Source organism: Monodon monoceros, unplaced genomic scaffold, assembly GCF_005190385.1.
Source record: "Monodon monoceros isolate NGI ecotype Baffin Bay Population unplaced genomic scaffold, NGI_Narwhal_1 Super_Scaffold_18, whole genome shotgun sequence".
Lineage (NCBI taxonomy): Eukaryota > Metazoa > Chordata > Mammalia > Artiodactyla > Monodontidae > Monodon > Monodon monoceros.
This window is the reverse complement of record NW_021703774.1, coordinates 154,029,516-154,050,832: the sequence shown is the minus strand read 5'-3', so window position 1 is coordinate 154,050,832 and position 21,317 is coordinate 154,029,516. Positions and strand designations below refer to the sequence as shown.

General features: G+C 44.9%; 1 protein-coding gene across 2 annotated transcripts in view; it reads right to left on the bottom strand.

Annotated features, from left to right (window-relative positions):
* The window catches only part of CSMD2 (CUB and Sushi multiple domains 2), a 665,093-nt gene that overhangs the window by 598,406 nt on the left and 45,370 nt on the right, over positions 1 to 21,317 (bottom strand). For both annotated transcript variants that reach the window (XM_029230811.1, XM_029230813.1), the window contains exon 2: positions 4,691 to 4,907. In XM_029230811.1, coding sequence (XP_029086644.1) covers positions 4,691 to 4,907 — 217 coding nt within the window. The remainder of the gene's footprint in view (positions 1 to 4,690; positions 4,908 to 21,317) is intronic.

Sequence of the window (21,317 nt, the reverse complement as noted above, 5' to 3'; positions counted from 1 at the left end):
CGAATGACTTCCCCTGAGCCCAGTCTCTTCTCGGATGTCCGTCCTCCACACCTGCATCTCCCAGATCTAAAAAGTCTAATGGGCAGGCCACAGAGGAAGCGTCAAGACAGGCATAAAAGCGCTCCAGAGCAGTCTGAATTCCTAAGAGCAGAAGGCCAGGAAAGATGCAAATAATGTTTATGGAGCAGCAGGGGATCCTAGGAGGTGGCTCATATACACAACCCTGTGAGGTGGGTCAGTATCACCTCCATTTAATAAATGAGTCTCAGAGAAGCCAAACTTTGCGGAGGTCACGGCGCAAATAAATGTAGAAGCCAGCTGGGTATAAATCTTGGCCTGTCACCACCGTACCCTCCTGTCTCACGGGAAAACACTGTGAGAGGAGGTGACCTACCTGTTCTGCTAGACGAATGACGAGAAACATCAGTGCACAAAATACCCTGGGATGCCTCGAGAACACATTTTCCTGGAGACTGGAATTCACGTCAGGCTGACCTAGCTTGTTCTCTGCTTCCAAGCCAGACAGTGTGGGGTCATCCTCCACCCCCTTCCTTTTTTCAGACTCGCACTCTACAATCCCTATAAACCCACCCTTAATTCCAAGTACCGCACTGTCCCATAACATCATACAAACCCACGCCATCTTCTCTCTTCATTATTCTAGCTCAGGTTACCTCCATCTCTAGCCTGGCCTGGCAGACACCAGTCTGGCCCCTACCTTAACGCATTTTCCACGCTGCAGCCAGACCACGCCAAAATTCTCTGCTTAAACACCTTCCTTAGAAGGACATCTACCAAACACCTACAGCCAACATCACACTTAATGGTGAAAGACTGAGTATTTTAAGATTAAGAACAAGGTAAGGATGTCCACCCTCACCATTTCTGTTCAATATTATATTGAATATTGAGTATAGTCAATATTCTATCTGCTGCAATTAAGCATAAATAAATAAATGGCATCAAGATTGAAACAGGGGCTTCCCTGGTGGCACAGTGGCTGAGAGTCCGCCTGCCGATGCAGGGGACACGGGTTCATGCCCCGGTCTGGGAAGATCCCACATGCCGCGGAGCAGCTGGGCCCGTGAGCCATGGCCACTGAGCCTGCACGTCCAGAGCCTGTGCTCCGCAACGGGAGAGGCCGCAACAGGGAGAGGCCCGCATACCGCAAAAAAAAAAAAAAAAGATTGAAAAAGAACAAAAACTTTTTTTATTCCCAGATATTTTTAAAAAACTATCAACTATTAATAAGAAGCTCAGCCAGGTCATGGGATACAAGATCAATATACAAATATCAATTATATTTCTACATATTAGCAGTGAATCATCCAAAAATAAAATATAATGAAAAATAATTCTATTCATGACAGCAAATCAAAAAAGAACAAAAATCTTAAGAGAGATTTCCAGTTCAAGACGGAGAGCCAAGGCAACATGTTATACTCTCCTTCAACCTGACCTCCCAAGTTGTCATGGAAATAGTCTGAGGTATATAAAAAGAGAGACTATATATATCCATGTGGGAAACTAGGAAAAAGAGACAGACACCTACATGCTACAAACACTAAGGAATTTCTACAAAGATGCAGTGCTATTGAGACCTGACTAAGAAAAAGGTTCACTAGACAGGATGCTGACAGAGAAATATAGCTTAAAATGTGTTCTCAAGAAGTAACTTTAACCACTAGCAGAATAAAAATCAGAGACGAGGTAAAGAACACTTGTGCTTAAAGATGGAGAAACGGAAATCATAGTAAGGAAGCTTAAAAACAGAAAGTATTAAATATTATACAAGAACAGATACATCAGTTATCACCAAAAATTGTGAGTGAATTAAAGCTTTCTGTTAAAGAGTAAAAACTCTCATGAAAGATTTAAAAACAAAACTCTAAAAGAGACATAGAAAACAATGACATAGAAGCATTAAAAATAGAGAAATTAGCAAAGATGGGTGATAAACGCAAACCTAAAAGATAATAAAGTGGTAAAACTAGTATCAAAGTAGAATTTAAGGCAAAAAAGGGGGATAAATATAACTTTTACATTGGAAGAATTATAATTCACTCTGAAGATCTGATGTTTACAAATACTGACATACTGAAGAAATAACATCAACATATGTAAAGTAAAAACTTAGAAATAAAGCGAGAAAATGGTAAAAATAATAGTGAAAATGTGAAAACAATAAGTTGCTTATCCTTGACAAAAATCACTTAGACAATAAATAAGAAATGAGAAAAATTAAACAATATTAATAACATGAATTTGTTCACCCTTCCACCACAGAATACATGTTCTTTTCAAATACTCAGAACGTTCACCAAAAATGATCTCATACTGAGAAAAAAAGGCAACAACTTCCCCAAAATAGAAATCAGAATCTGAACATAATGCTGTACAACTAGATAATAACTTCTTACGTATAAAAAAATACTACTTGGAAATTTTGAGGGAAAAAACCCTAGAGTCAAGGAAGGAACAAAACTGCAGTTAGAATTATTTATTCTAAAAATAACGGCTATCATCAAAATGTATGCAATATGGTCAAGGCTGCACTTAGGGGAAAATGCCTCAATGATTTTAACATCCAACAAGAGGTAATGAAACTAATTCAGTTCATGAAAACAGCAAAAGAACACCACCCGCCCAAGGTAAGTGGGAGGGAAGAATGAATAAAGATAAAAGCAGAAGTCAACAAGTCAGGTAATAGGAAAGGGATAAAACTGATAGCCCTAGAGTTGGGACTCTTAAAAGACCAATAAAATAGGCAAGCTTCTGGCAAGACTAAGTAAGTAAAAAGAAAGAAAATGCAAATGCGCGGGAGCAGATACATGAAAGCGGACGTGATCCCAGATAGCGTGGAGGTAGAAATGCTGTATGGGAAAACTATATAATTCTGAAATGAACCAAAATGGGCACATCAGGCAGATGACGGGCATGAGGAGCCCGAGCAGGGATGACCTTGTGGAGGTGCAAAACCCAGGAGCCTTCTCCTCAAACACGGCTGGTTGGCCAGAGTGGGCTGTGCCCTGGCTGGGAATACATCCAGGGACCCCCTGCCAGGACCACCTCCTTAGGTCCCAGAACTCCCGCCCTTCCCGGCCGGAGCCATCCCACCTCCGGGGGTCTTCCACACCACACTCTCAGAACCAGAGAACTCAAATGGCAGAAGATAGAGCTTTGACCACACGTGCGTGGACCCTGCCTAAAGAGAAAAAAGAGCTGGAAGAACTTCAGGACGCAGAATAGGCCTCCAGTCATCTGCACCCCGACTAACCGCCCCACTGGCCTGATCTGACTTTCTGTCTTTCAACATCCCTCAAGGGTCTGCGCCGGTGCCCCACCGATGGGGTCACTGGAGCTCGACATCTGATGGTGACCTCGTCCAGCCTCCTGGTTTTAAGCACCAACCAGTCCTAGTCTCCCAGCTTCACATCTCTAGCCCCGATGTCCTTGAACTCTAAACTCACATATTCAAGTCCAGGCCTGCCCCCTTCCCAATGAGCATGTCACGTCCCTGAAGACAGTAGCTTTGTTTTGCTCACTGCTGCGTCCCCAGCACCCAGGCCAGTGTCTGGAACATACTAGGTGCTCATGAAATATTTGTGGGATGAGTAAGTGAAGAGCACTCCAGTCCCTCCACCCAAGTTTCACTGAACACCTACTGTGTGCCAATCCCTGTGCAATGTCAAGGGCAGATGGACAAGCCTGGTCTTGTCTAAGAGGAACCACTAGTCAGGGGAGCCCCAGATGCCCATCCCAGCTGCAGACATGGCAGCTCACCTCTGCACTGCCCTGAGAGGGCAGGGAGCAAGCAAGAAGAGGGCTGGCTCAGTCCTGGGAATGTTGTCTGTGACTCTGATCCAAGAGCATCTTAAACAAGCCTTGAGGACCCCGGGGTCCCCAGGGCTTGGCTGGTAAGCCATGAACCCTTTGTCTCCCTGGGAGCTCAAAGCGTATCTTGCAGGACCAGGACAAGTCTTGCAATGGAGGCACGGCAGGCCACCAGGTCAACAAAACCTGGACAGCTATGACCCTGGGGCCTTGATCTTTGCCCCCCCAAAGTCTGCTCTTCCTGCAGAGGTGGGAGCCTTCCTCCCTGTCTCCCTCCTTGATGTGAACTCTCCCCTTGGGAGGTAGCTCAGAAGCACGGGAAAGCAATCTTGTCCTCTCCATTGTTCCCTCTTCTATCGAGTGCGCTGCGGTTTAAAAAGTAGAAACTTCCCTAAATTCTCAATTCTGTACCCACAGCCAAAGCCACGCAAATGCAAGGCAAAATCCAACAAAGTATTGATGGTTTTCAAGTCGGGGATGTAAGACATAGTTGCTACTAGCCTTCAGTTCATATCTGCTGGGTCCAAGGGATATATTTCTGTGTGTGCAAAGAATATACACCAACAGGTGTGCACACATACACACATATGCATGCGAAATCAGTTGTAATAGAAAGACTTGAATTGCTCCGTGTGTTTTTTATCTAGTCTTCCCAATTGTCCTACAAAACCTCCTGTCTGCTGGGAACTTCTAAGCAGGAGAAAGGAATTGGGAAACGTAAAGAAAGCCGAGGAGTTCAGGGCAGACCTCATAAAAACAGAGGTCTTTCTTGATGACAATTCACCCTGCCTGGTTCTTCCTCTCAGCAAGCTTGGCTCAGGCCCAGCTGTTGGCCACGGGGAGGAGGGGGTGATACCTGGTTCGCAGGTTCTCTGGCTGGGGTGGCCCATCAAACACCGACAGGACGTCAAAGTCCTCCTCCAGGGCGAAGGACTGGAACACAAGCTGGATCCGATGCTGGTCCTCCGCTGTGATGGTCCACGTGCAGTTGGCGTAATTGGGGTAGCCATACGGGAACCCTGGGCTCTCAACGGTGCCATTGGGACCCTGCAGTTGGAACGTGCAGTTCTGGCCTGGGAGAGAGAAAGGGGGCTGTTCAGTACGGCCAGAAGAGCTCTGAGAATCTCCCAGAGAGATGGGAGCAGTGTGTTAGAGGCTCATGAACCCCCTCTTCCAAGTGTTTCCTCTGGACCAGCCCATGCTCAGTGCAGAGGGAAGGAAGGTGGGTGACTGATACACTGAGTGCCAGCTTGCTTGTGCCGTGAGCTGTCCAGATGATAAAATGGGCATCGTTGTACTCAAGCCTTAGAACAACGCTTGAGGTAGGAAACAACGCTCAGAGTTTGAACTAAAAGGCCAGCAGACCAGGTGGAACTTCCTCTTTACAACATTAAATGCCAGACTGATGATTTCAAATTTTCTCCATTTTCCACGGCCTCCTGACCCTCCAGCCTCCTCTTCTCAGCCCCAGCCCCCTCTTCCCATCTCCATAGAGAATAAATGCCATCAGTGGGGATTCCGTTGTCTTCCCAATTCCAAATCCGTCTAGCCTGCCCCACACGGTCTTCCTTCCTCTTGCAGATCAACTAGCCCTCCTGCAATCTAAACATATCCCTTCTATGTGCCCTTTGGATCCCATCCTTGCCTAATCTTCAAGAACCTTATATACGTTTCTCTCTTATATACGTTCCAAGTGTTCAATCATTTCCTCTCCACTGGAACTTTCCCATTTTAAATGTGTTCAAGACTCTCCTTAAAAAACCAACTCCCCATTCCACTTCTCTTCTCCCTCCAGCCTCGTCTCTCTTTTCCCCTTCTCAGCCAAAGTGTTAGAAAACACAACCTGTCTGTCCTTTCTGTCTCTATTTCCTTACCCCCAGCCCGTCAGTTCTGCCTCCTGGTCCTGTCAATCCACCCAAACAGGTCTAAGGTCACCGATGGGTCCAGTGGACACTGTTCAGTCCTCATTTTAATAGACCTCTCAGCTGCCTCTAACACTGTTGCCTCCCTTCTGGAATCACCCCTCCCGGGCCAGGGCATCTCAGACTACACTGCACATGAGCAGCACCTGGGGACCTGGCTGACATTTAGATTCTGATGTACAGCACCTGGGAGGGGCCAGAGAGCCTGCTTGTTTACCTGGTGCCCTGCAGATGCAATGATGCTTTGAGCAGCCTGGTCCCCGGCTTCCTCCCATACCGCTCACGCTCCATCCTTCCTCCCATGGCTCTTTCTCTGGCTCCTCTCCAGGCTCAGTGTTGGGGCCTCTCCTCCTCTCCGTCTGGTCTAGAGGACCTCCCCTTGTGCACGGATGACTCACAACTTCACAGTCCAGGCCAGACCTCTCTCCGAGCTCCAGACCTGACACCTCCTTCGGGATGTTCAGGCTCGTGATGTCCTCCACCTACCCTTTCCTGACACTTTCCTCTCCTTCACAACCCCATGGACAACCGATCACCCTGTCTCTGTCTCTACTTCCCTTGACCCCACAGCATCTCTCCCCCAGACTGCCATAAAAACTACCTCCTAACTGGTCAACTGCGTTTACGCTGGTCCTTGCCAACACTACAGCTGGGGGTGTCTTTTCAAAACAGAAATCTGATCAGGTGACCTCCCCTTTCCTCCACCGACATCAAACCTCCCATAGCTCATCATTGCTCTTCAGTAAGGAAAAATCACTTGTAGACTTATGAGGGTCTCTGTATGGTTTGGCCCTTAGTGACCTCTTACCCTTGTGTCCACTAGCTTTCCAGCCAAACCCCACCCTTCTAAAGGACTTGAACAGACATTTTTCCAAAGAACATATATAAAAGGCCAACAGGTACATGAAAAGATGCTCAACATCGCTAGTCATTACGGAAATGCCAGTTAAAAACACAATGAGATATAACCTCATGCCTGTTAGAATGGCCATCATCAAAAAGACAAGAGATAACAAATGCTGGCAGGGATGTAGAGAAAATGGAGCTCTTGTGCACTGTTGGTGGGATTGTAAATTGGTGCAGCCACTGCTGAAAACAGTATGGAGGATCCTCAAAAAATTAAGAATAGAACTATCACATGATCCAGCAATTCCACTTCTGGGAATATACTCAAATGTAACAAAAACACTAACTCGAAAAGATATCTGCACCTCCACGTTCATAGAAGCATTACTTACAATAAACAAGACATGGAAACAACCTAAGTGTGCATCGATAGATGAATGGATAAATTAGTTGTGAGATACATACACACACACACACACACACACACACAAATATTATTCAGCCATAAAAAAAAAAAGGAAACCTTACCATTTGCAACACCATGAATGGACCTCGAAGGCATTATGCTAAGTGAAATAAGTCAGAGAAAAAAAGATAAATAACTGTATGATATCACTTATATGTGGAACCTGAACAAACAAACAAAAAAAACCAAAAAAAAACAAACTCATAGAAAAACAGATCAGACTTGTAGTTATCAGAGGCGGGGGGTGGGGAAGGGGAATTGGAGGAAGGTGGTCAAAAGGTACAAAATTCCACTTGTAAAATAAATAAGTACTAGTGATGTAACACACAACATGACGACTATCGCTAACACTGCTGTGTGATATCCAGGTAAGTTGTTCGGAGAGTAGCTCCTAAGAGTTCTCATCACAAAGAGAACATTTGTTCCTTTCTTCTTTTCTTTTTATTGTTTTTATATGAGATAATGGTTGTTAGCTGAGCCTATCGTGGTAATCATTTCACAATATACATAAATCAAACCATCAGGCTGTATGTCTTAAATTTACACGATGATATGTGTCACAGATGTATATCTGTCAGAAAAAAAAACCCCGCCCTTCTCAGTCCTTTGTACTGGCCACACTCTCACTGCACAGCCACAGGGCCTTTGGGTATGCTGTTCTCTCTTCCAGATGTCTAGTCAACTGTCTCTCCTTGACTAGTTCAAACCCCCTATTATACGCTCTCATGATACATCACCTCTCCTTGGTAGCACTTATCACAGAAGCAAATGCCCATGCTTCCATGTGATTAATTCATGAGTATCTGTTTTCTTGCCAGGCTGTAAGCTCCATGAGAAGAAAGACCATACTTGAGTTTTCCCGTCTTTGAATCCATAGCCCAAGCTCAGTACCAGACACATGGTAAGTTCTCATTAATTTAATATAGTGCTTGTATTCAGTGAGTGTTTGGCTAGACACTCCTCTGAGAACTTCACATATATTAATTTGATTAATCCTCACAACAGCCCTAGAAGGTGGATACTATTCGTATCACCTCCATTTTACAGATGAAGAACTAAGGCAAAGAGAAATTGAGGAAGGGGTCCAAGCCACCCCGTTACTCAGAGATGGGATTCAAAAGTAAGCAATCCACTTCAGATCCACCTTAACTATGATGCTGATAAACTGACTCAACACTAATTTTTTTAAAGCCCACTTTAGGGATTAACTGACAAGGACAGTTAATCTCTAAAATGACTTTAATATTGAAAAATCTCTTTTAACAGAAAAGAGGGATAACACAAAGTATCCCATTTAAAGAGGAAAAAAAAGCTAAGGTCTTATGAATAAATGCTAAATGGGCATTTAATAAAATTAGACATGTAACCCTGATTAAAATAAGCATTTGGAAGTAGGAGAAAGAATATTTCCTTAGCATGATAGAGCATCCATTTTAAAACAATAACTTACATCCTACTTACGGTGAAATGCCTGATTAAGATCAGGAATGAGATAGAAATGCTACTATCACCTCTGAGATTTCATGCTTTATTGGAAGAGCTAATCCATGCGATGCAAGAAAAAGAAAGGAGAAAGGAGCAAGCAGAATTATGGCTTGCAAATGATATAGTAATATACCCAGAAAACCCAGGAGAATCAATTAGGATGCTATTAGAACTAATAAATTTCAGTAAAGTAGCCAAACACAAAATCAATGACATTTTCCATATGCAAGTGACAGATAAAAATATAAAGAAAAAAGGTCTTATTTATGATAACTACAAAATGCGTATAATAAGTGGAAAGAAACTTAATAAGAAACAGGCAGTCACTGTATAAAAATAACATTTAGAGAAGGATAAAAAATTTGAATAATTGGAGAGACATATGTAATCTTGAGTGGAAGACTAACTTCTGAAAGGTTAATTTGGAATATTAACCTTTTGAAAAGTTAATTTATAAGCTTAGTGCAATTCTGATCAAAAGCCCAATAACCTGTTTTAAATTTAGTAAAAGCGTGCCTAAGTTTAACTGGAAGAAATAGACAGTCGCAGACAATGGATATTTTTTGAAAAGGTATAAACTGTAGTATTCTCATTCTACAAGATACTAAACAGAATCACCGAATGATGCTTTGAAAATAGTGTGGAGGTGGCCCAAGGGTGGACAGGCAGAACATGACACAGTATTACAGCAATAGCTTTAAATAGACGTAAAAATTAAAATATATATAAGCATTAAAAATCAGTGAGAAAAGAAAAACATTTTGCAAGGTCAACTAATTAACTGTTTGAGAAAAGAATTAAGTTATCTTGTCAATTCACACCATATACTAAACTAAGTTTTTTAAAAAGTCAAAAAATAGAAGAACATATACACAAATAATTATCTGACTGTGATTTTCTGAATGTAAAAGCTGTGGAAGAGGGCTTCCCTGGTGGCGCAGTGGTTGAGAGTCCGCCTGCCGATGCGGGGGACACGGGTTCGTGCCCCGGTCCGGGAAGATCCCACATGCCGCGGAGCGGCTGGGCCCGTGAGCCATGGCCGCTGAGCCTGCGCTTCCGGAGCCTGTGCTCCGCAACGGGAGAGGCCACAACAGTGAGAGGCCCGCGTACCGCAAAAAAAAAAAAAAAAAAAGCTGTGAAAGATACTACAAGACTGATAGTTTATACAGAAAGTATGTGTAGGTCAAAAATAGAAACAAAATCAAAAGGCACACAAAATGGTTAGGTAGAAAAGTCTCAATAGAACAGTTAATACAGAAAGAGCTATTAGTAACCAGTAGGAAAACAACAAGCACTATAATTAAAAAGCTGGACAGGGTCTTGAATAAGTTAGTTCCTAAAGGAAGACATAAATGGCTCAGAACCCAGAAAAAATATTCAACTACAGTAATAATGAAATAAAGCTCCTATCTCCACAACTTTTAAAGGAGCCCCCTGGTTCATGTTCCTGAACTTCACCCCACTGGCACTGGCACCAGATCTACTCAGCTCATGTCTCTGAAATCTGTCTGGTGATGTCATTGCACTATGTCATTCACTCACTCATTCATTCATTCCTCTAGGTTAGACCCTGTGATGGGCCTTGGGGCCTGGATCATAGACCCAGACATAAGCAAATACTTCCACATGGCAATACTGTGCTACAGGGCTGCACAGAATGATCCCGGAGCATAGACCCAACAGGGGTCACACCTTGAGGACCACCCTCATTCGTGTCCTGGTCAACCACTGATACCAACATTCACCACCATCCCCAGCACCCCATCTGTTGTGTGGGTCTCTGCAGTCTCTGATTCAGAACCTGGGTATGAACAGCCTTTGCTGCGGAGAAAGAAATCAGGGGGGCTCTAAACAGAGACCCTGGGAACACTTTCCGTGTACAGGGACAAGAAAGGTGACAGAGTAGAAGGCAGGAAGGCAGGCATAACGGTGGGAGGAGAACCAGAGTGCAGTTGCATACAGAAGAAGGTGACTCAGGGCATTGAGCACCACAGGGAGGCTAAGGTGAGGGTCTGGGATGAGGTCACTCGGTTTGATGTCTAAATGGTCCCTCTGGAGGTAAGGATGCTGAGAGTGGGAGCTCTGTCCTGGTTCCTGTTGCATCCCCAGTGCCGAGAATTCAATAAGTACTTGCAGAATGGATGCATGAACTTCAGCAAAGACAGGTGGCAGGTGACACGGTGGACAGAGGCCAGACTGTAAATAAGTAAAGGCAAGATTGGCTGGTGAGAAGGGAGAGGCCATTATATTTTAAACAATAATGTATATATCTTCCTCCTTGCAGAAAATCTGGAAAATATAGGCAAGAATTAAAAAAAGAGGAAACACTACAATCTCGCCTTCCTCTCAGAGGCAACCGATGTTAATATTTTCTTTATTTTCTAGATTTTTCCATGCATATTTCACATCGTTGAGATAATATTATATATATAATTTTGTGGGCTCTTTTTTCAGTCAATTATTCTTCAGTTTTAAGCTGTAAAAGGTAATGTTACTTGTAATATACATGGCTATGCATACATGCAACACAAAGATGTATAAGGACAAACGAGTCGCCAATCTCTCTCCCTTCTACCCACTCCAAAGCTACCAAAGTTAACCGGCAGGTAACTCTCTCCTCTCCAACCTTCTCACCTCTCATGCAAACAAAGACACATTCCGGGAGAATTTTTATTCTTTTTTTTAAAAAATGAAATCGCAGTTGCACTCACTTCTCTGCAACCTGCTTTCTCATTTAACACTACATCGGGGACACCTTCCAGGTCAGTAGAGCCATATCTAACTGATTTTTTATATAAATGTGTAATATTCCACAGCCTGGATGTATCTCAATGTATTCAACCACTCCCCTGCTGATGGCCGTTCAGGTCATTTCTCGGTTTTCTTTTGCAACAATTCAGGAAACGTGACAACGTGAGCCCTCCCGCCCCAAGATACTGAACTCATAAACAGCATTTTAAATGGACGTGCCGCGTTCTAGTATATGGTTATACTAGAATTTACTCAACCATTCTCCTTCTGTCAAGCATTTAAATTGTTTCTGCATATTTTTTTCTGTTATAAGTAAGACCTGGACTCTTAGTAAAGTCTGGTGACAGCATGCTGGTCAGTGCGGTGGAAAATGCTTTTCCATGGTCAGAGTCCCAGACCAAGTGTTCACTTAAGTGGTAACTGCATCCAGCTTTGGTTTCTGGGGGGGGGGGGGGTGCTGTCCATAGGAGGCTGGCTGATCTCTGTGGCAGGCGCTGTTGGAGAGGGTTAGACAGGGCTGGAACCCCGACTCATTTGGAAGTCTCCCGGGAATCAAACGTTGGTTAGTGAGTTGAGAAAGTTATAACCCAGTATGGAGGTTCCTTAAAAAACTACAAATAGAATTACCATATGACCCAGCAATCCCACTACTGGGCATATACCTGGAGAAAACCATAATTCAAAAAGACACATGCACCCCAATGTTCACTGCAGCACTATTTACAATAGCCAGGTCATGGAAGCAACCTAAATGCCCATCGACAGATGCATGGATAAAGAAGATGCCCTCAATAATTTTAATTCCTCCCTTGAGGAACTATCTGATGAAATTCTGGTCTCATTTTCCACTGTGGTGTTTATTTTTTCTCACTGAGTTACATATTTATACCTTCTATGCATCACGTGTGCTACATATACATTCGTAGTCATTTTGGCCTTTTAATTTTATGATGACATACAAAGGTATCTAAATTTTATGTTCTTAAATATTCCATGAGTTCTTACTATTTTTCTTATTAATTTGTGCTAACTCTTTAGAGAATCAGGATTTCACTCTTTTGTCATATTTGCTGAAAAGGTTGCTTTTCCCCTGTTGTGTTCTTTTTGTTTCATTTAGTTTTTTCATGTAGAATGAAATGTTTGGTTTTTACAGGCAGCCATCTTTACCTGTCTTTTTCTTGGTAATATTTTTTTTCCTTTATGGACGTTTAAAAAGATTTCTCTCTGGCTTCTCATCCTACTCAACACAGCAGCCGAAGTCCTTGCCACATCTCAGAAGCCCTACTTGAACGGACACCTCGCTGCCCCTGACCTTCTCTCCTGTCGTTCATCCCTTCATACCTGTGATGGGCCATGATACCTAAGCCCATCCCATGCCCGCCTTGGGACCCTGCACTTGCTCGACCTCCAGCCCAGAAAGCTCTTCCCCAAGAGCTGTGTGACCCGATCCCTCACTTCCTTCAGCCTGAGTCAAGTAACATCACCTCACAGCCCACCCTAAATGAAATCCAAGCCTCCCTCCTCTCACGTCAGCCCTCCAGGTTCCTGCTTTATTTTTTCCACAGCACTGAGCATCCTCTGACATCTATTTTCTTGTTTATTTTCAGTGCCCCCCTACCCCGATACAATGCCATCTCCATAAGAGCAGGGGAGCTATTTTGTTTCTACTCTCTCTCCAGCTCCCAGACCTGTACCTGGCACACAGCAGACGCTCCCACAAGAGTTGTTGGTTGAATGAATGATTCATGCATATTCATTGCCTACCCAGCTCTCTGTGCTTGGAATGCTCTCTCTCTATTTCCCTCATCCAGCTGACTCCAGGCACACTAAGACTCGTTACCTCCTCCAGGGAGCCCTCTTGGAACCCTCGAGATAAATGGCAAGTACTCTTCCTTTGTTTGCTCATCCTTAGCGAATGAATTAGTGAACCAGTGAATATCACTGCTTTCACCAATGGTGACATAATGATATGTTTATGTGGCTTCTCTAGCCATAGACTCCTTGAGATTTCATTCATAGTTTTATCTCTAGCACCTAGCTCAATACTTGCCCATAGCAGTCACTCCACAGATATTTTTGGAATGAATGGATGAGTGAAACGAATTAATCTTTTTATAATACCCAGAAGACACCTACCAACCTACCATTTGTGTATGTATGGCGTATTCTGAAGGTGGCTTCGTGAAAAGGTTAAAAGCTTGGGTTTTGGAAACAAAAAGCCTTCGGTTCAAATTTCAGTTTTGCCACTTAATACTTTGTGGGCAATTTATGTAAACTCTTTCAACTCTCATTTCAACATCTTTAAAATTAACAACCACTTCTAGGATGGTTGTACAGATTAATGTGATAATATCTTCTAAATTGCTAAATGCTCAGTATAGTACCTGACACACTATACGTAATCAATAAATACCAGCTAATCTTTCAGTACAGGTTTGTACTTTTCTTTATATAGGTCTCAGTCACATCTTGTTAAGGTTATTCCTAGACATTTTATGCCCTTTTTCTTGCTCTAGTGAATGACATTTTTTCCCATTATTTTTTTTCTAGCTGGTTATTACTGATATACAGAAAACCTATTGATTTTTATATATTCATCTGGCATCCAACTGGGTCTCTGAACTCTTATTATTTCTAAAGATTTCTCAGTTGATTCCCTTGGGTGTTTTAGGTATACAATCATGTCTACAAATAATGATAATTTTGAGGAGATAACTCTTTTGAGGAGTTTGGCAGGAAAATTCAATTCAATTCTGCAAATACTTATTGACTGATATGGTCAGTTTTGTACAAATTTTGTTGGAGAAGCCTGTGGGACATCCAGACAGAGATGGCCAGAAAGCAATTAGGGCCATAGACTGGAATGCGGGAGTGCAATCTGGGTTGGAGAGATGGATTTGTGGAAACCGTGCAATTAATGAGAGTGCCCTAAGAGGAAACACGGAGGAGTGTGGTAGATGCCAGGTAAGCCATGCCCACTAGACATCTCACCTGCACACAGGGAGCCCACTGTACATCTCACTTCTACAATGGGACTCTGGCTTATCTCTGTGTCTGCCTTCTGCAGGGGCACCTTGTCTGGACAGGTGGGAGAAGCAGGGGCCAAACAGTATCTTTGGCCTCTGCAGTCACTTTAGTTGTGAACCAGAAGCCAGGGTCATACAGATGCTGGCACTGGGCCTCATCTTAGCCCCTCTTCCCTGCACATCATGCTGGTCACACCAAATAGCTCATCGTCTACAAACACCCCACGATCTTCCAGGCCGTACAGTGCTTGGCCCGTTGCCTGGAGTGCCTTTCCCTTACCTTCTCGACCTAGGAAACCTTACTCACTGTTCCAGATTCAGTTCATACAGCACCTCCTCTGAGGAGCCTCCCCTCGTTTCCTGGGCAGTGACTAAGTTTTCTCTCTCTCTTTCTCCCTCTCTCTCTCTGTCACTGCAACAGCCATCCACCAAATTCCATGCCTCTTCCCTCCCAATCTACCCCTTTCAAAAAAACAAACATACAAACAAAAATTGGCCTGCCATTCTTGCTTAAAAATCCTTCAATGGCTCCTCTGGGAAAAGCGCACAGTCCTAAACGTGGCACACAAGACGCCCCCTTGAGCCACCCACTGCTCCTCTCCCAGGCTTTGCTTCTTGCCACTCTTTGCCTTAAGTGACACTCCAGCCCAAGCCAGGCTCTCTCTGTTTGGTTCCTTTGATGCTCTGTGCTCTTTTGCTCCCTCTGTCTTCAAACTTGCCGTTCCCTCTGATTGAAGCATCCTTTCTTCATCCTCTGATCTTGCCAACTCCTATTCATCTCTTAGGTCTCAACTGAAACTTCAGCACCTCCAGGAGACCTTACTGACCACTGCACTAAGGTGTACTCCCCTCACCCCAACGTACACCCAAGCACACACCTCGCTGCGTGTCCCCACAGAGCCCTGCACCTCTGTCATCACTCACGGCACGCATCATGGCATCACTTACTGTCTGTGTTCCCTGGGAGACGTGGATTCTGTCACATTCGCACTGATCTGCAGCACCCAGCACGTTGCTTGGACAACAGGTGCCCCGTAGAGATCTGCATAATGGCTGCACCTTGCACGCAACTCTACTGGGTCACACATCCTACTGAACTGCAGACCCAGAGCTCCTCCAGGGTCGTACTCCTCCCTGTAACCTTAGTGCCCAGTGCCTGGTATATGTTGTAGATGTGCACTCAGTGTTGGATGAGAGAATTATCACAGGTATTTCTAATGAAGACATGCATTGATTTTTTTTCCCTAGAAGTCTTAACAATCCGAGAAATTTCCATTAATGTGTCCAGGGTTTCTCAACTCGGCGCTATTGACATTTGGGGCAGGACAGTTCTTTGTTGGGAGGGCTGTCCTGTGCATTAGGATGTTTAGCAGCATCCCAGGCCTCTACCCCTGGGTGCCGAGCAGCACCTCCCAGTTGTGACAACCAAAAATGTCTTCAGACATTGCCAAATGTTCACTAAGAAGGAAAGTCACATATACATAAGAACCTAGCCTCCCACCTTTTTTCATTCATTTTAGGGGACTTGCAGGCCAAAGAAGCCCACCCATGGACCTCCTAGACCAGGGGTTCTTCACCTTTGTTGTGCCGTGGCCCCCTCTGGCAGCCTGGTGAAGCCGTCTCAAATGATCTTTTTAAATGCGTACAACAAAATACATAGAATTACAAAGGAAGCCAATTATACTGAAATATAGTTTTCAAAATATTTCAAAAGTTTGTCATCCAGTATTATAGGTGTTCCTTTATTAATGCATTATGAACAAGATCTAGCAGTGGGCCTGAAAAATACTGTAGTTCAAAGCACAAATGTTCTAGATAGCTGCAACTACTGTAACGTTCTCTGAAAATACCTGTGATCTTATCGGCGACAAACTCACAGGTGCTGCTGGTACTGCTGCGCTTTGCTGCTTATATTCATGATTAACAGAAATGCTAGGTTTCAGCAGAAGATTAGTGAAAATAAAGATGCAACTTTCTCCATCCAAGTTAGAGATGCCCTGGACTCTACCCAGAACCTCAGAGGTCCAAGCCAAATTCAAGCTTTCATTCAGCAAGTCTGGGGAGGGCTGCTTAGTTCCAGGCTCTTCGGATGTGGGCGTGGGTGTGTGCGGGTCTCGGGGGTGGGATTGGGGGTTGGGAAATGGGAGGGGTGGATTGTGTATAATACGATCCATGCCCTCAAGGAGCTCACAGTGGAGTATAGAAGACAGACAGACATGGCCCATCTTACTAACCGTGTCTCCACTTGCTGAGTGGTTTGAGGACACCTCACTGTCGGATCCCAGGGGCACAGCAGGGAGCACATACAAACACACCCAGAAAGACGGGTGCTTTGGGGCAGGTCTAAGAAGGGGACCAACATTTATCCACGTGCTTCCCTAACATCATCCCCCTGAATTTAGCAATGACCCTTTGAAATGGCTGTCATGCCCCCACCTCCACCACTTTATAGGCGAAGCAGCAAAGCTCCTCAAGGCTTAAGAACGTGCTCAAGGTCAAACAGGTAGCAGCGGAGGAGCTGGGATTCAAACACAGATCTGTGTGAAAGCAAAGCTCAGGCCCCTCCCTCTGCCAGGCTACGAGATTCACACACCACCTGGGGACACACTTCCAAAGCTATGGTGCTGTTTCCACTCTGCACCCAGCTCTAGCGGCAAAGCCTGGGATTTATTGAAAAGAGCTTAGCACGGTTGCTGTGCCGCAGGGACAAAGAAACAAAGCAGTGTCTCCTTCTTCCTCTCAAGCTGGGGATGCGTGCAGCAAAGGCACGAAACAATGCATAACAGACGGGGTAAGGCAGCAAACCTGTCCCTGTGCCACGTCCAATTGCTCTGTGGGAATAATCCCGTGCTGTTCAGCTTCCTAACTCCAGGCTCTCTGATCCTCCAGGACATGCTGAACACAGAAGCCTCCACGGTGGACCGAATATGATTTTCCCTGCCTGGCGATACAGATGCAGCTCTTTTGTCATCATTTTGAGCCAGTACCAGCCAGGGGTTGTTTATCATGTTGACAGGGAATCCTGGACCAGCAGAGGTATCTTTGCATTGCTGATGGCAGAGCTTCTCACTCTTTGGGTTGTGCCACATCCCTGGATCAGCACCAAGAGAAGAGGCCAGTTGTGTCTGGGAACAGGTGCCTCTGCCGGGCTGGTCGTGCTCCTGGCTGGGTCTTTCAGAGCAAATATAGGGAGATATCACTGAGCTCTCCTCAGCTGAGAAGACACTTGAGCTGCGGCTTTGGTTCAAGGGACGGGGCTGAGTACAGGGAATGACACACAGAAGTTCAGGTCTTAGCAAATTCATTCATTTATTCATTTAAGAAACAGTACTGAGCAGTCACTATGTCCCAGGCACTATCCCTGCCCTTATGGACTTAGTCTAATGATAACAGATCATTAAACATTGTTTCCTCTGCCAAGGGCTGTCTCATGTACTTTACATCTAATAACTCATTCCATCCCCACAACTGTATTAGATAGGTACTATTATGATTCCCATATCACAGGCAAGAAAACTGAGGCCCAGGAAGGTTAAGTAACCTGCCCAAGGTCAGACAGCTGCTAAATGGTGGAAACAGGATTCGACCCCAGGCAATCTTGTGTCATATCCTGTCTTCTTAACCACTACCCCATGGATGGGTGGATTGATTTGGGGGGGGTGAGGGGAGTGGCTAGATGCCTATATTGGCCAATGTGATAAGCCATTTCTCTTTCTAGACCACTCTGATAGACAAAGAATGTTGCCTTGGGGAGCCCTCTTCTTAAGTATCGATCATCTCAGCTCAAACTTCTAGGCTTCTGCCCTATTGTCTGCCTTTTGGGGGTTAAGCCCACTATGGTGAGGCTCAGTGTGGCATCAGAAGAGAGGACACATGGGAAATTCTGTACACATTGGACTTCCCAGAAGGAAAAAAAAATAACTTAGGAAATGGGAGTGAATTGTCAAAACCAAGCCTGCGTTGTGAAATTGAGAAGCCAAGCTTATGTCTCTGTCTCTACCACCAGAGCACCTCATGATGGCAAGGACCACATCTAATTCACTATTAAATCTCCAGCACAGAATTTTGCATTTCATAGACACTCAGTTAATATTTGTTGAGTAAATAGATTAGCTTGTCCCTTTGTCATCTGTGCTTCTTGTTTTGTTTTGTTTTGTTTTTCATTTGTTTTTTTATCCATCAAAAGCTCATGGCTGCTATTTCTTCTAATACACACACCCATGGTGGAACTGGCCTCATCTCTAAGGGACAGAGGTAACTTCAAGCCCTTTGGTCTCATGTGAGCCAGATGTGAAAATTAATTTAAAAATGTGGGAGGGGGGGAACCTAACATGGTGAAATGGGAAGAATCTGAAAACCTGGGTTCTTAATTCTGCTTTGCCACTTCATAGCAAGGAATATGGTCAAGTCCCTTAGTCACTAAGGCTCCAACCCCTCCATCTTATAAAGGGGGTCTCAAGGTCACCTTCACATAGATGCCCTGAGTCAGGTGACCCAAGTGAGTGGTTGGTGCTGCCTAGAGCAGAAAAGCCCTATCCATGGTCCTGAACCATTAATGTCCTCAGGGACTGTTGTTTCTCCTGACCCTGGGCCACTGAGATGCCTGTCCAACCTCTCCCAGGATTTCTGCCCAAGATGAGAAAGGAAGAAAGGAGTTGGTGAGATGAAGAAGCAGAGGGAGACAGGGACAGCTGGGGTAAGGGGCTGACGGGGCAGAGGTGAGGGCAGAGAGCACTGGGGCTCCACTCAGGTCCTGAATGCCTGACACAACGTCCTCCAGCCTTAGGCCAGACAGAGCCAGAGGCCACACTAGAGGTGGTCTGCCGCAGGAGGCCTGGGGTGAGGGAAAGGGGGGTGGTCCCTTAGGAGTGTGTTCCTGAGATGTTCCGAACACTTAATCCTCGGCAACCAATAAGTAGGACAGGTGGGAGGCTACCTTTCTGGAGATGAGGGGCGGGGAGACTTGAGCTACAGAGTAAGAAACAAAATCAGACATCCTAAAAGCCAGAGTAAGGGAAGATGTGACATGTGGTCACCAGCAGTTGGGTACAGCCTCTTCTTCCTCTGTAGATGGCCTACCCCCCTCATTCCTCTGGCAGCTTCAGAATGGACATCCGCTGGGGATCCAAAAGGCTCACTCATGGAGAATTTCGCAGCAGACTTTCCGTTAAATTAGGCTTTCAAAGGTCATCTGTAATTTCATTTTGTTTTTTCCCACTCTTCAGCAGATGTCCTGTTCTTTGTACATGCTAAGGAAAGGCCTTTGTGTTTTGATGCCCCCAACTGCACATTTGAATTTTATATGAGCTCTGTTTGGTGATTTGAAAATTGTTCCTATCCGAGAGCTTAAGTCAGCCCTCTCTATTCAAGAAAATTAGCGATGGGTTAGTTCTGGTCTGGCACAGCTTGGACCAGCCTAGATGCCAGTAAAAATTCATTCATTCAACCAATACTCACTGTGCTTCTACCATCTGCCAGGCACAGGGTGGACACAATCTCTGTTCCCATAGAGATTTGCTGTCTTACTCACCCCTTCCCAACCATGCTTGCTTCCTTCCTGTTCCTCCCACAAGCTGCCATGCATTTGCTTTTATTTCTTCTTGCAAAGTTCTTTACCCCAGATAGGGCAAACCCCTTCTCTTCCTTTAAGTCTTTGCTCAACATTCGCTTCTCAATGAGTCTACCCTGACTACTCTTTAGAAACTCATATCCCACTTCCCCACCTCCATCCCTAGCACCTCCAAGCTCCCTCACCTGTTCATATAATCTTTCTCCCATAGCATGTACCACTCTGTACCATCCTACTAGTTTACTTATATGCCGTGTTTACTGTCTGTCTATTTCCTCTTGCTATAGAACATACACTTCACAAGAGCAAAGTCCCTGTTTTATTCACTGATGCACCCTAAGTGCCTAGAACAGTGCCTGGCACACGGTAAGGCAATGAATGTTCAGTGAATGGATGAAGTACAATCCAGTGCACTCACAAATGGACAGCTCGCATGAACCCAACTCCCTAAAGGCTCAGGAAGCCAAACCAGCTGGTGTGGCTCCGTCTGAAAGCCGTTTGGGGTGGAAGAGCCCACAGATCCAGCCCACAGTGGAATTGGAGCTGGGGATGGGATGCCATTGGCCTCCCAGGGGCCACTGCCCACTGCTGCCATGGTCACCTCCCCACCAGACTGAGCTCCTTGAGGGCAGAGAGCATAGTCTGCCTTTCTCACCAACACATTCTTGAGGGCCCAGCCCAGGGCTGCCAAAGGAAGCAAATGTCAGTAAGCACAAGGTTGAAGGAACTTCAGCCATCGTTTATCAAGCCCTGACTATGTGCCCCACACAATGCTGAGCTCCTTACTCACATTATTTCTTTCAAACCTCACCACATACCAAAGAGGTGGGTATTATTTTTTACCTTGTTTAGCAAATGAGGTTTAGGTTAAGTAACTCACCCAAGTTCACATATACAGTAAGAGATGACTAAGCGGGTTTTCAAACGCGGGTTTGTCTGATTCCTGAGGTTGAGATCTGATAGTATATGCTCTACCACTGCACTGGGATGAAAGAGAGGGAGAGAGAGAGGGAATGAGGAAGGGAGAGAGGGATGGAAGGAGGAAGGAAAGAAGAGGGAAAGATGGTGGGGCAGGCCATAGGCCATATGCAGCATGGAAGTCTAAAAGTGCTGACCAGAGCTAAGGAGTGGCTGGACACGGCTCCATTACAGCCCTGTACCCCGCCCCCACCCCAGAGGAAGTACAGAGATGACACACCTTGTCCTAGAAGAGACCTTATTTTAATTAATTCTTTTATATCTTCTCTCTGTTTCTCTGAGCTTGAATAAATTGAGGGAAAAATATATCTGAGTGGGAGACAGATAATGTAAAAATTGTGTCAGGGAGTAATAGAGAAATGTACTTCCTCTTAAAATCTCTATAAAAGGGGGCTTCCCTGGTCGCGCAGTGGTCGTGAGTCCGCCTGCCGATGCAGGGG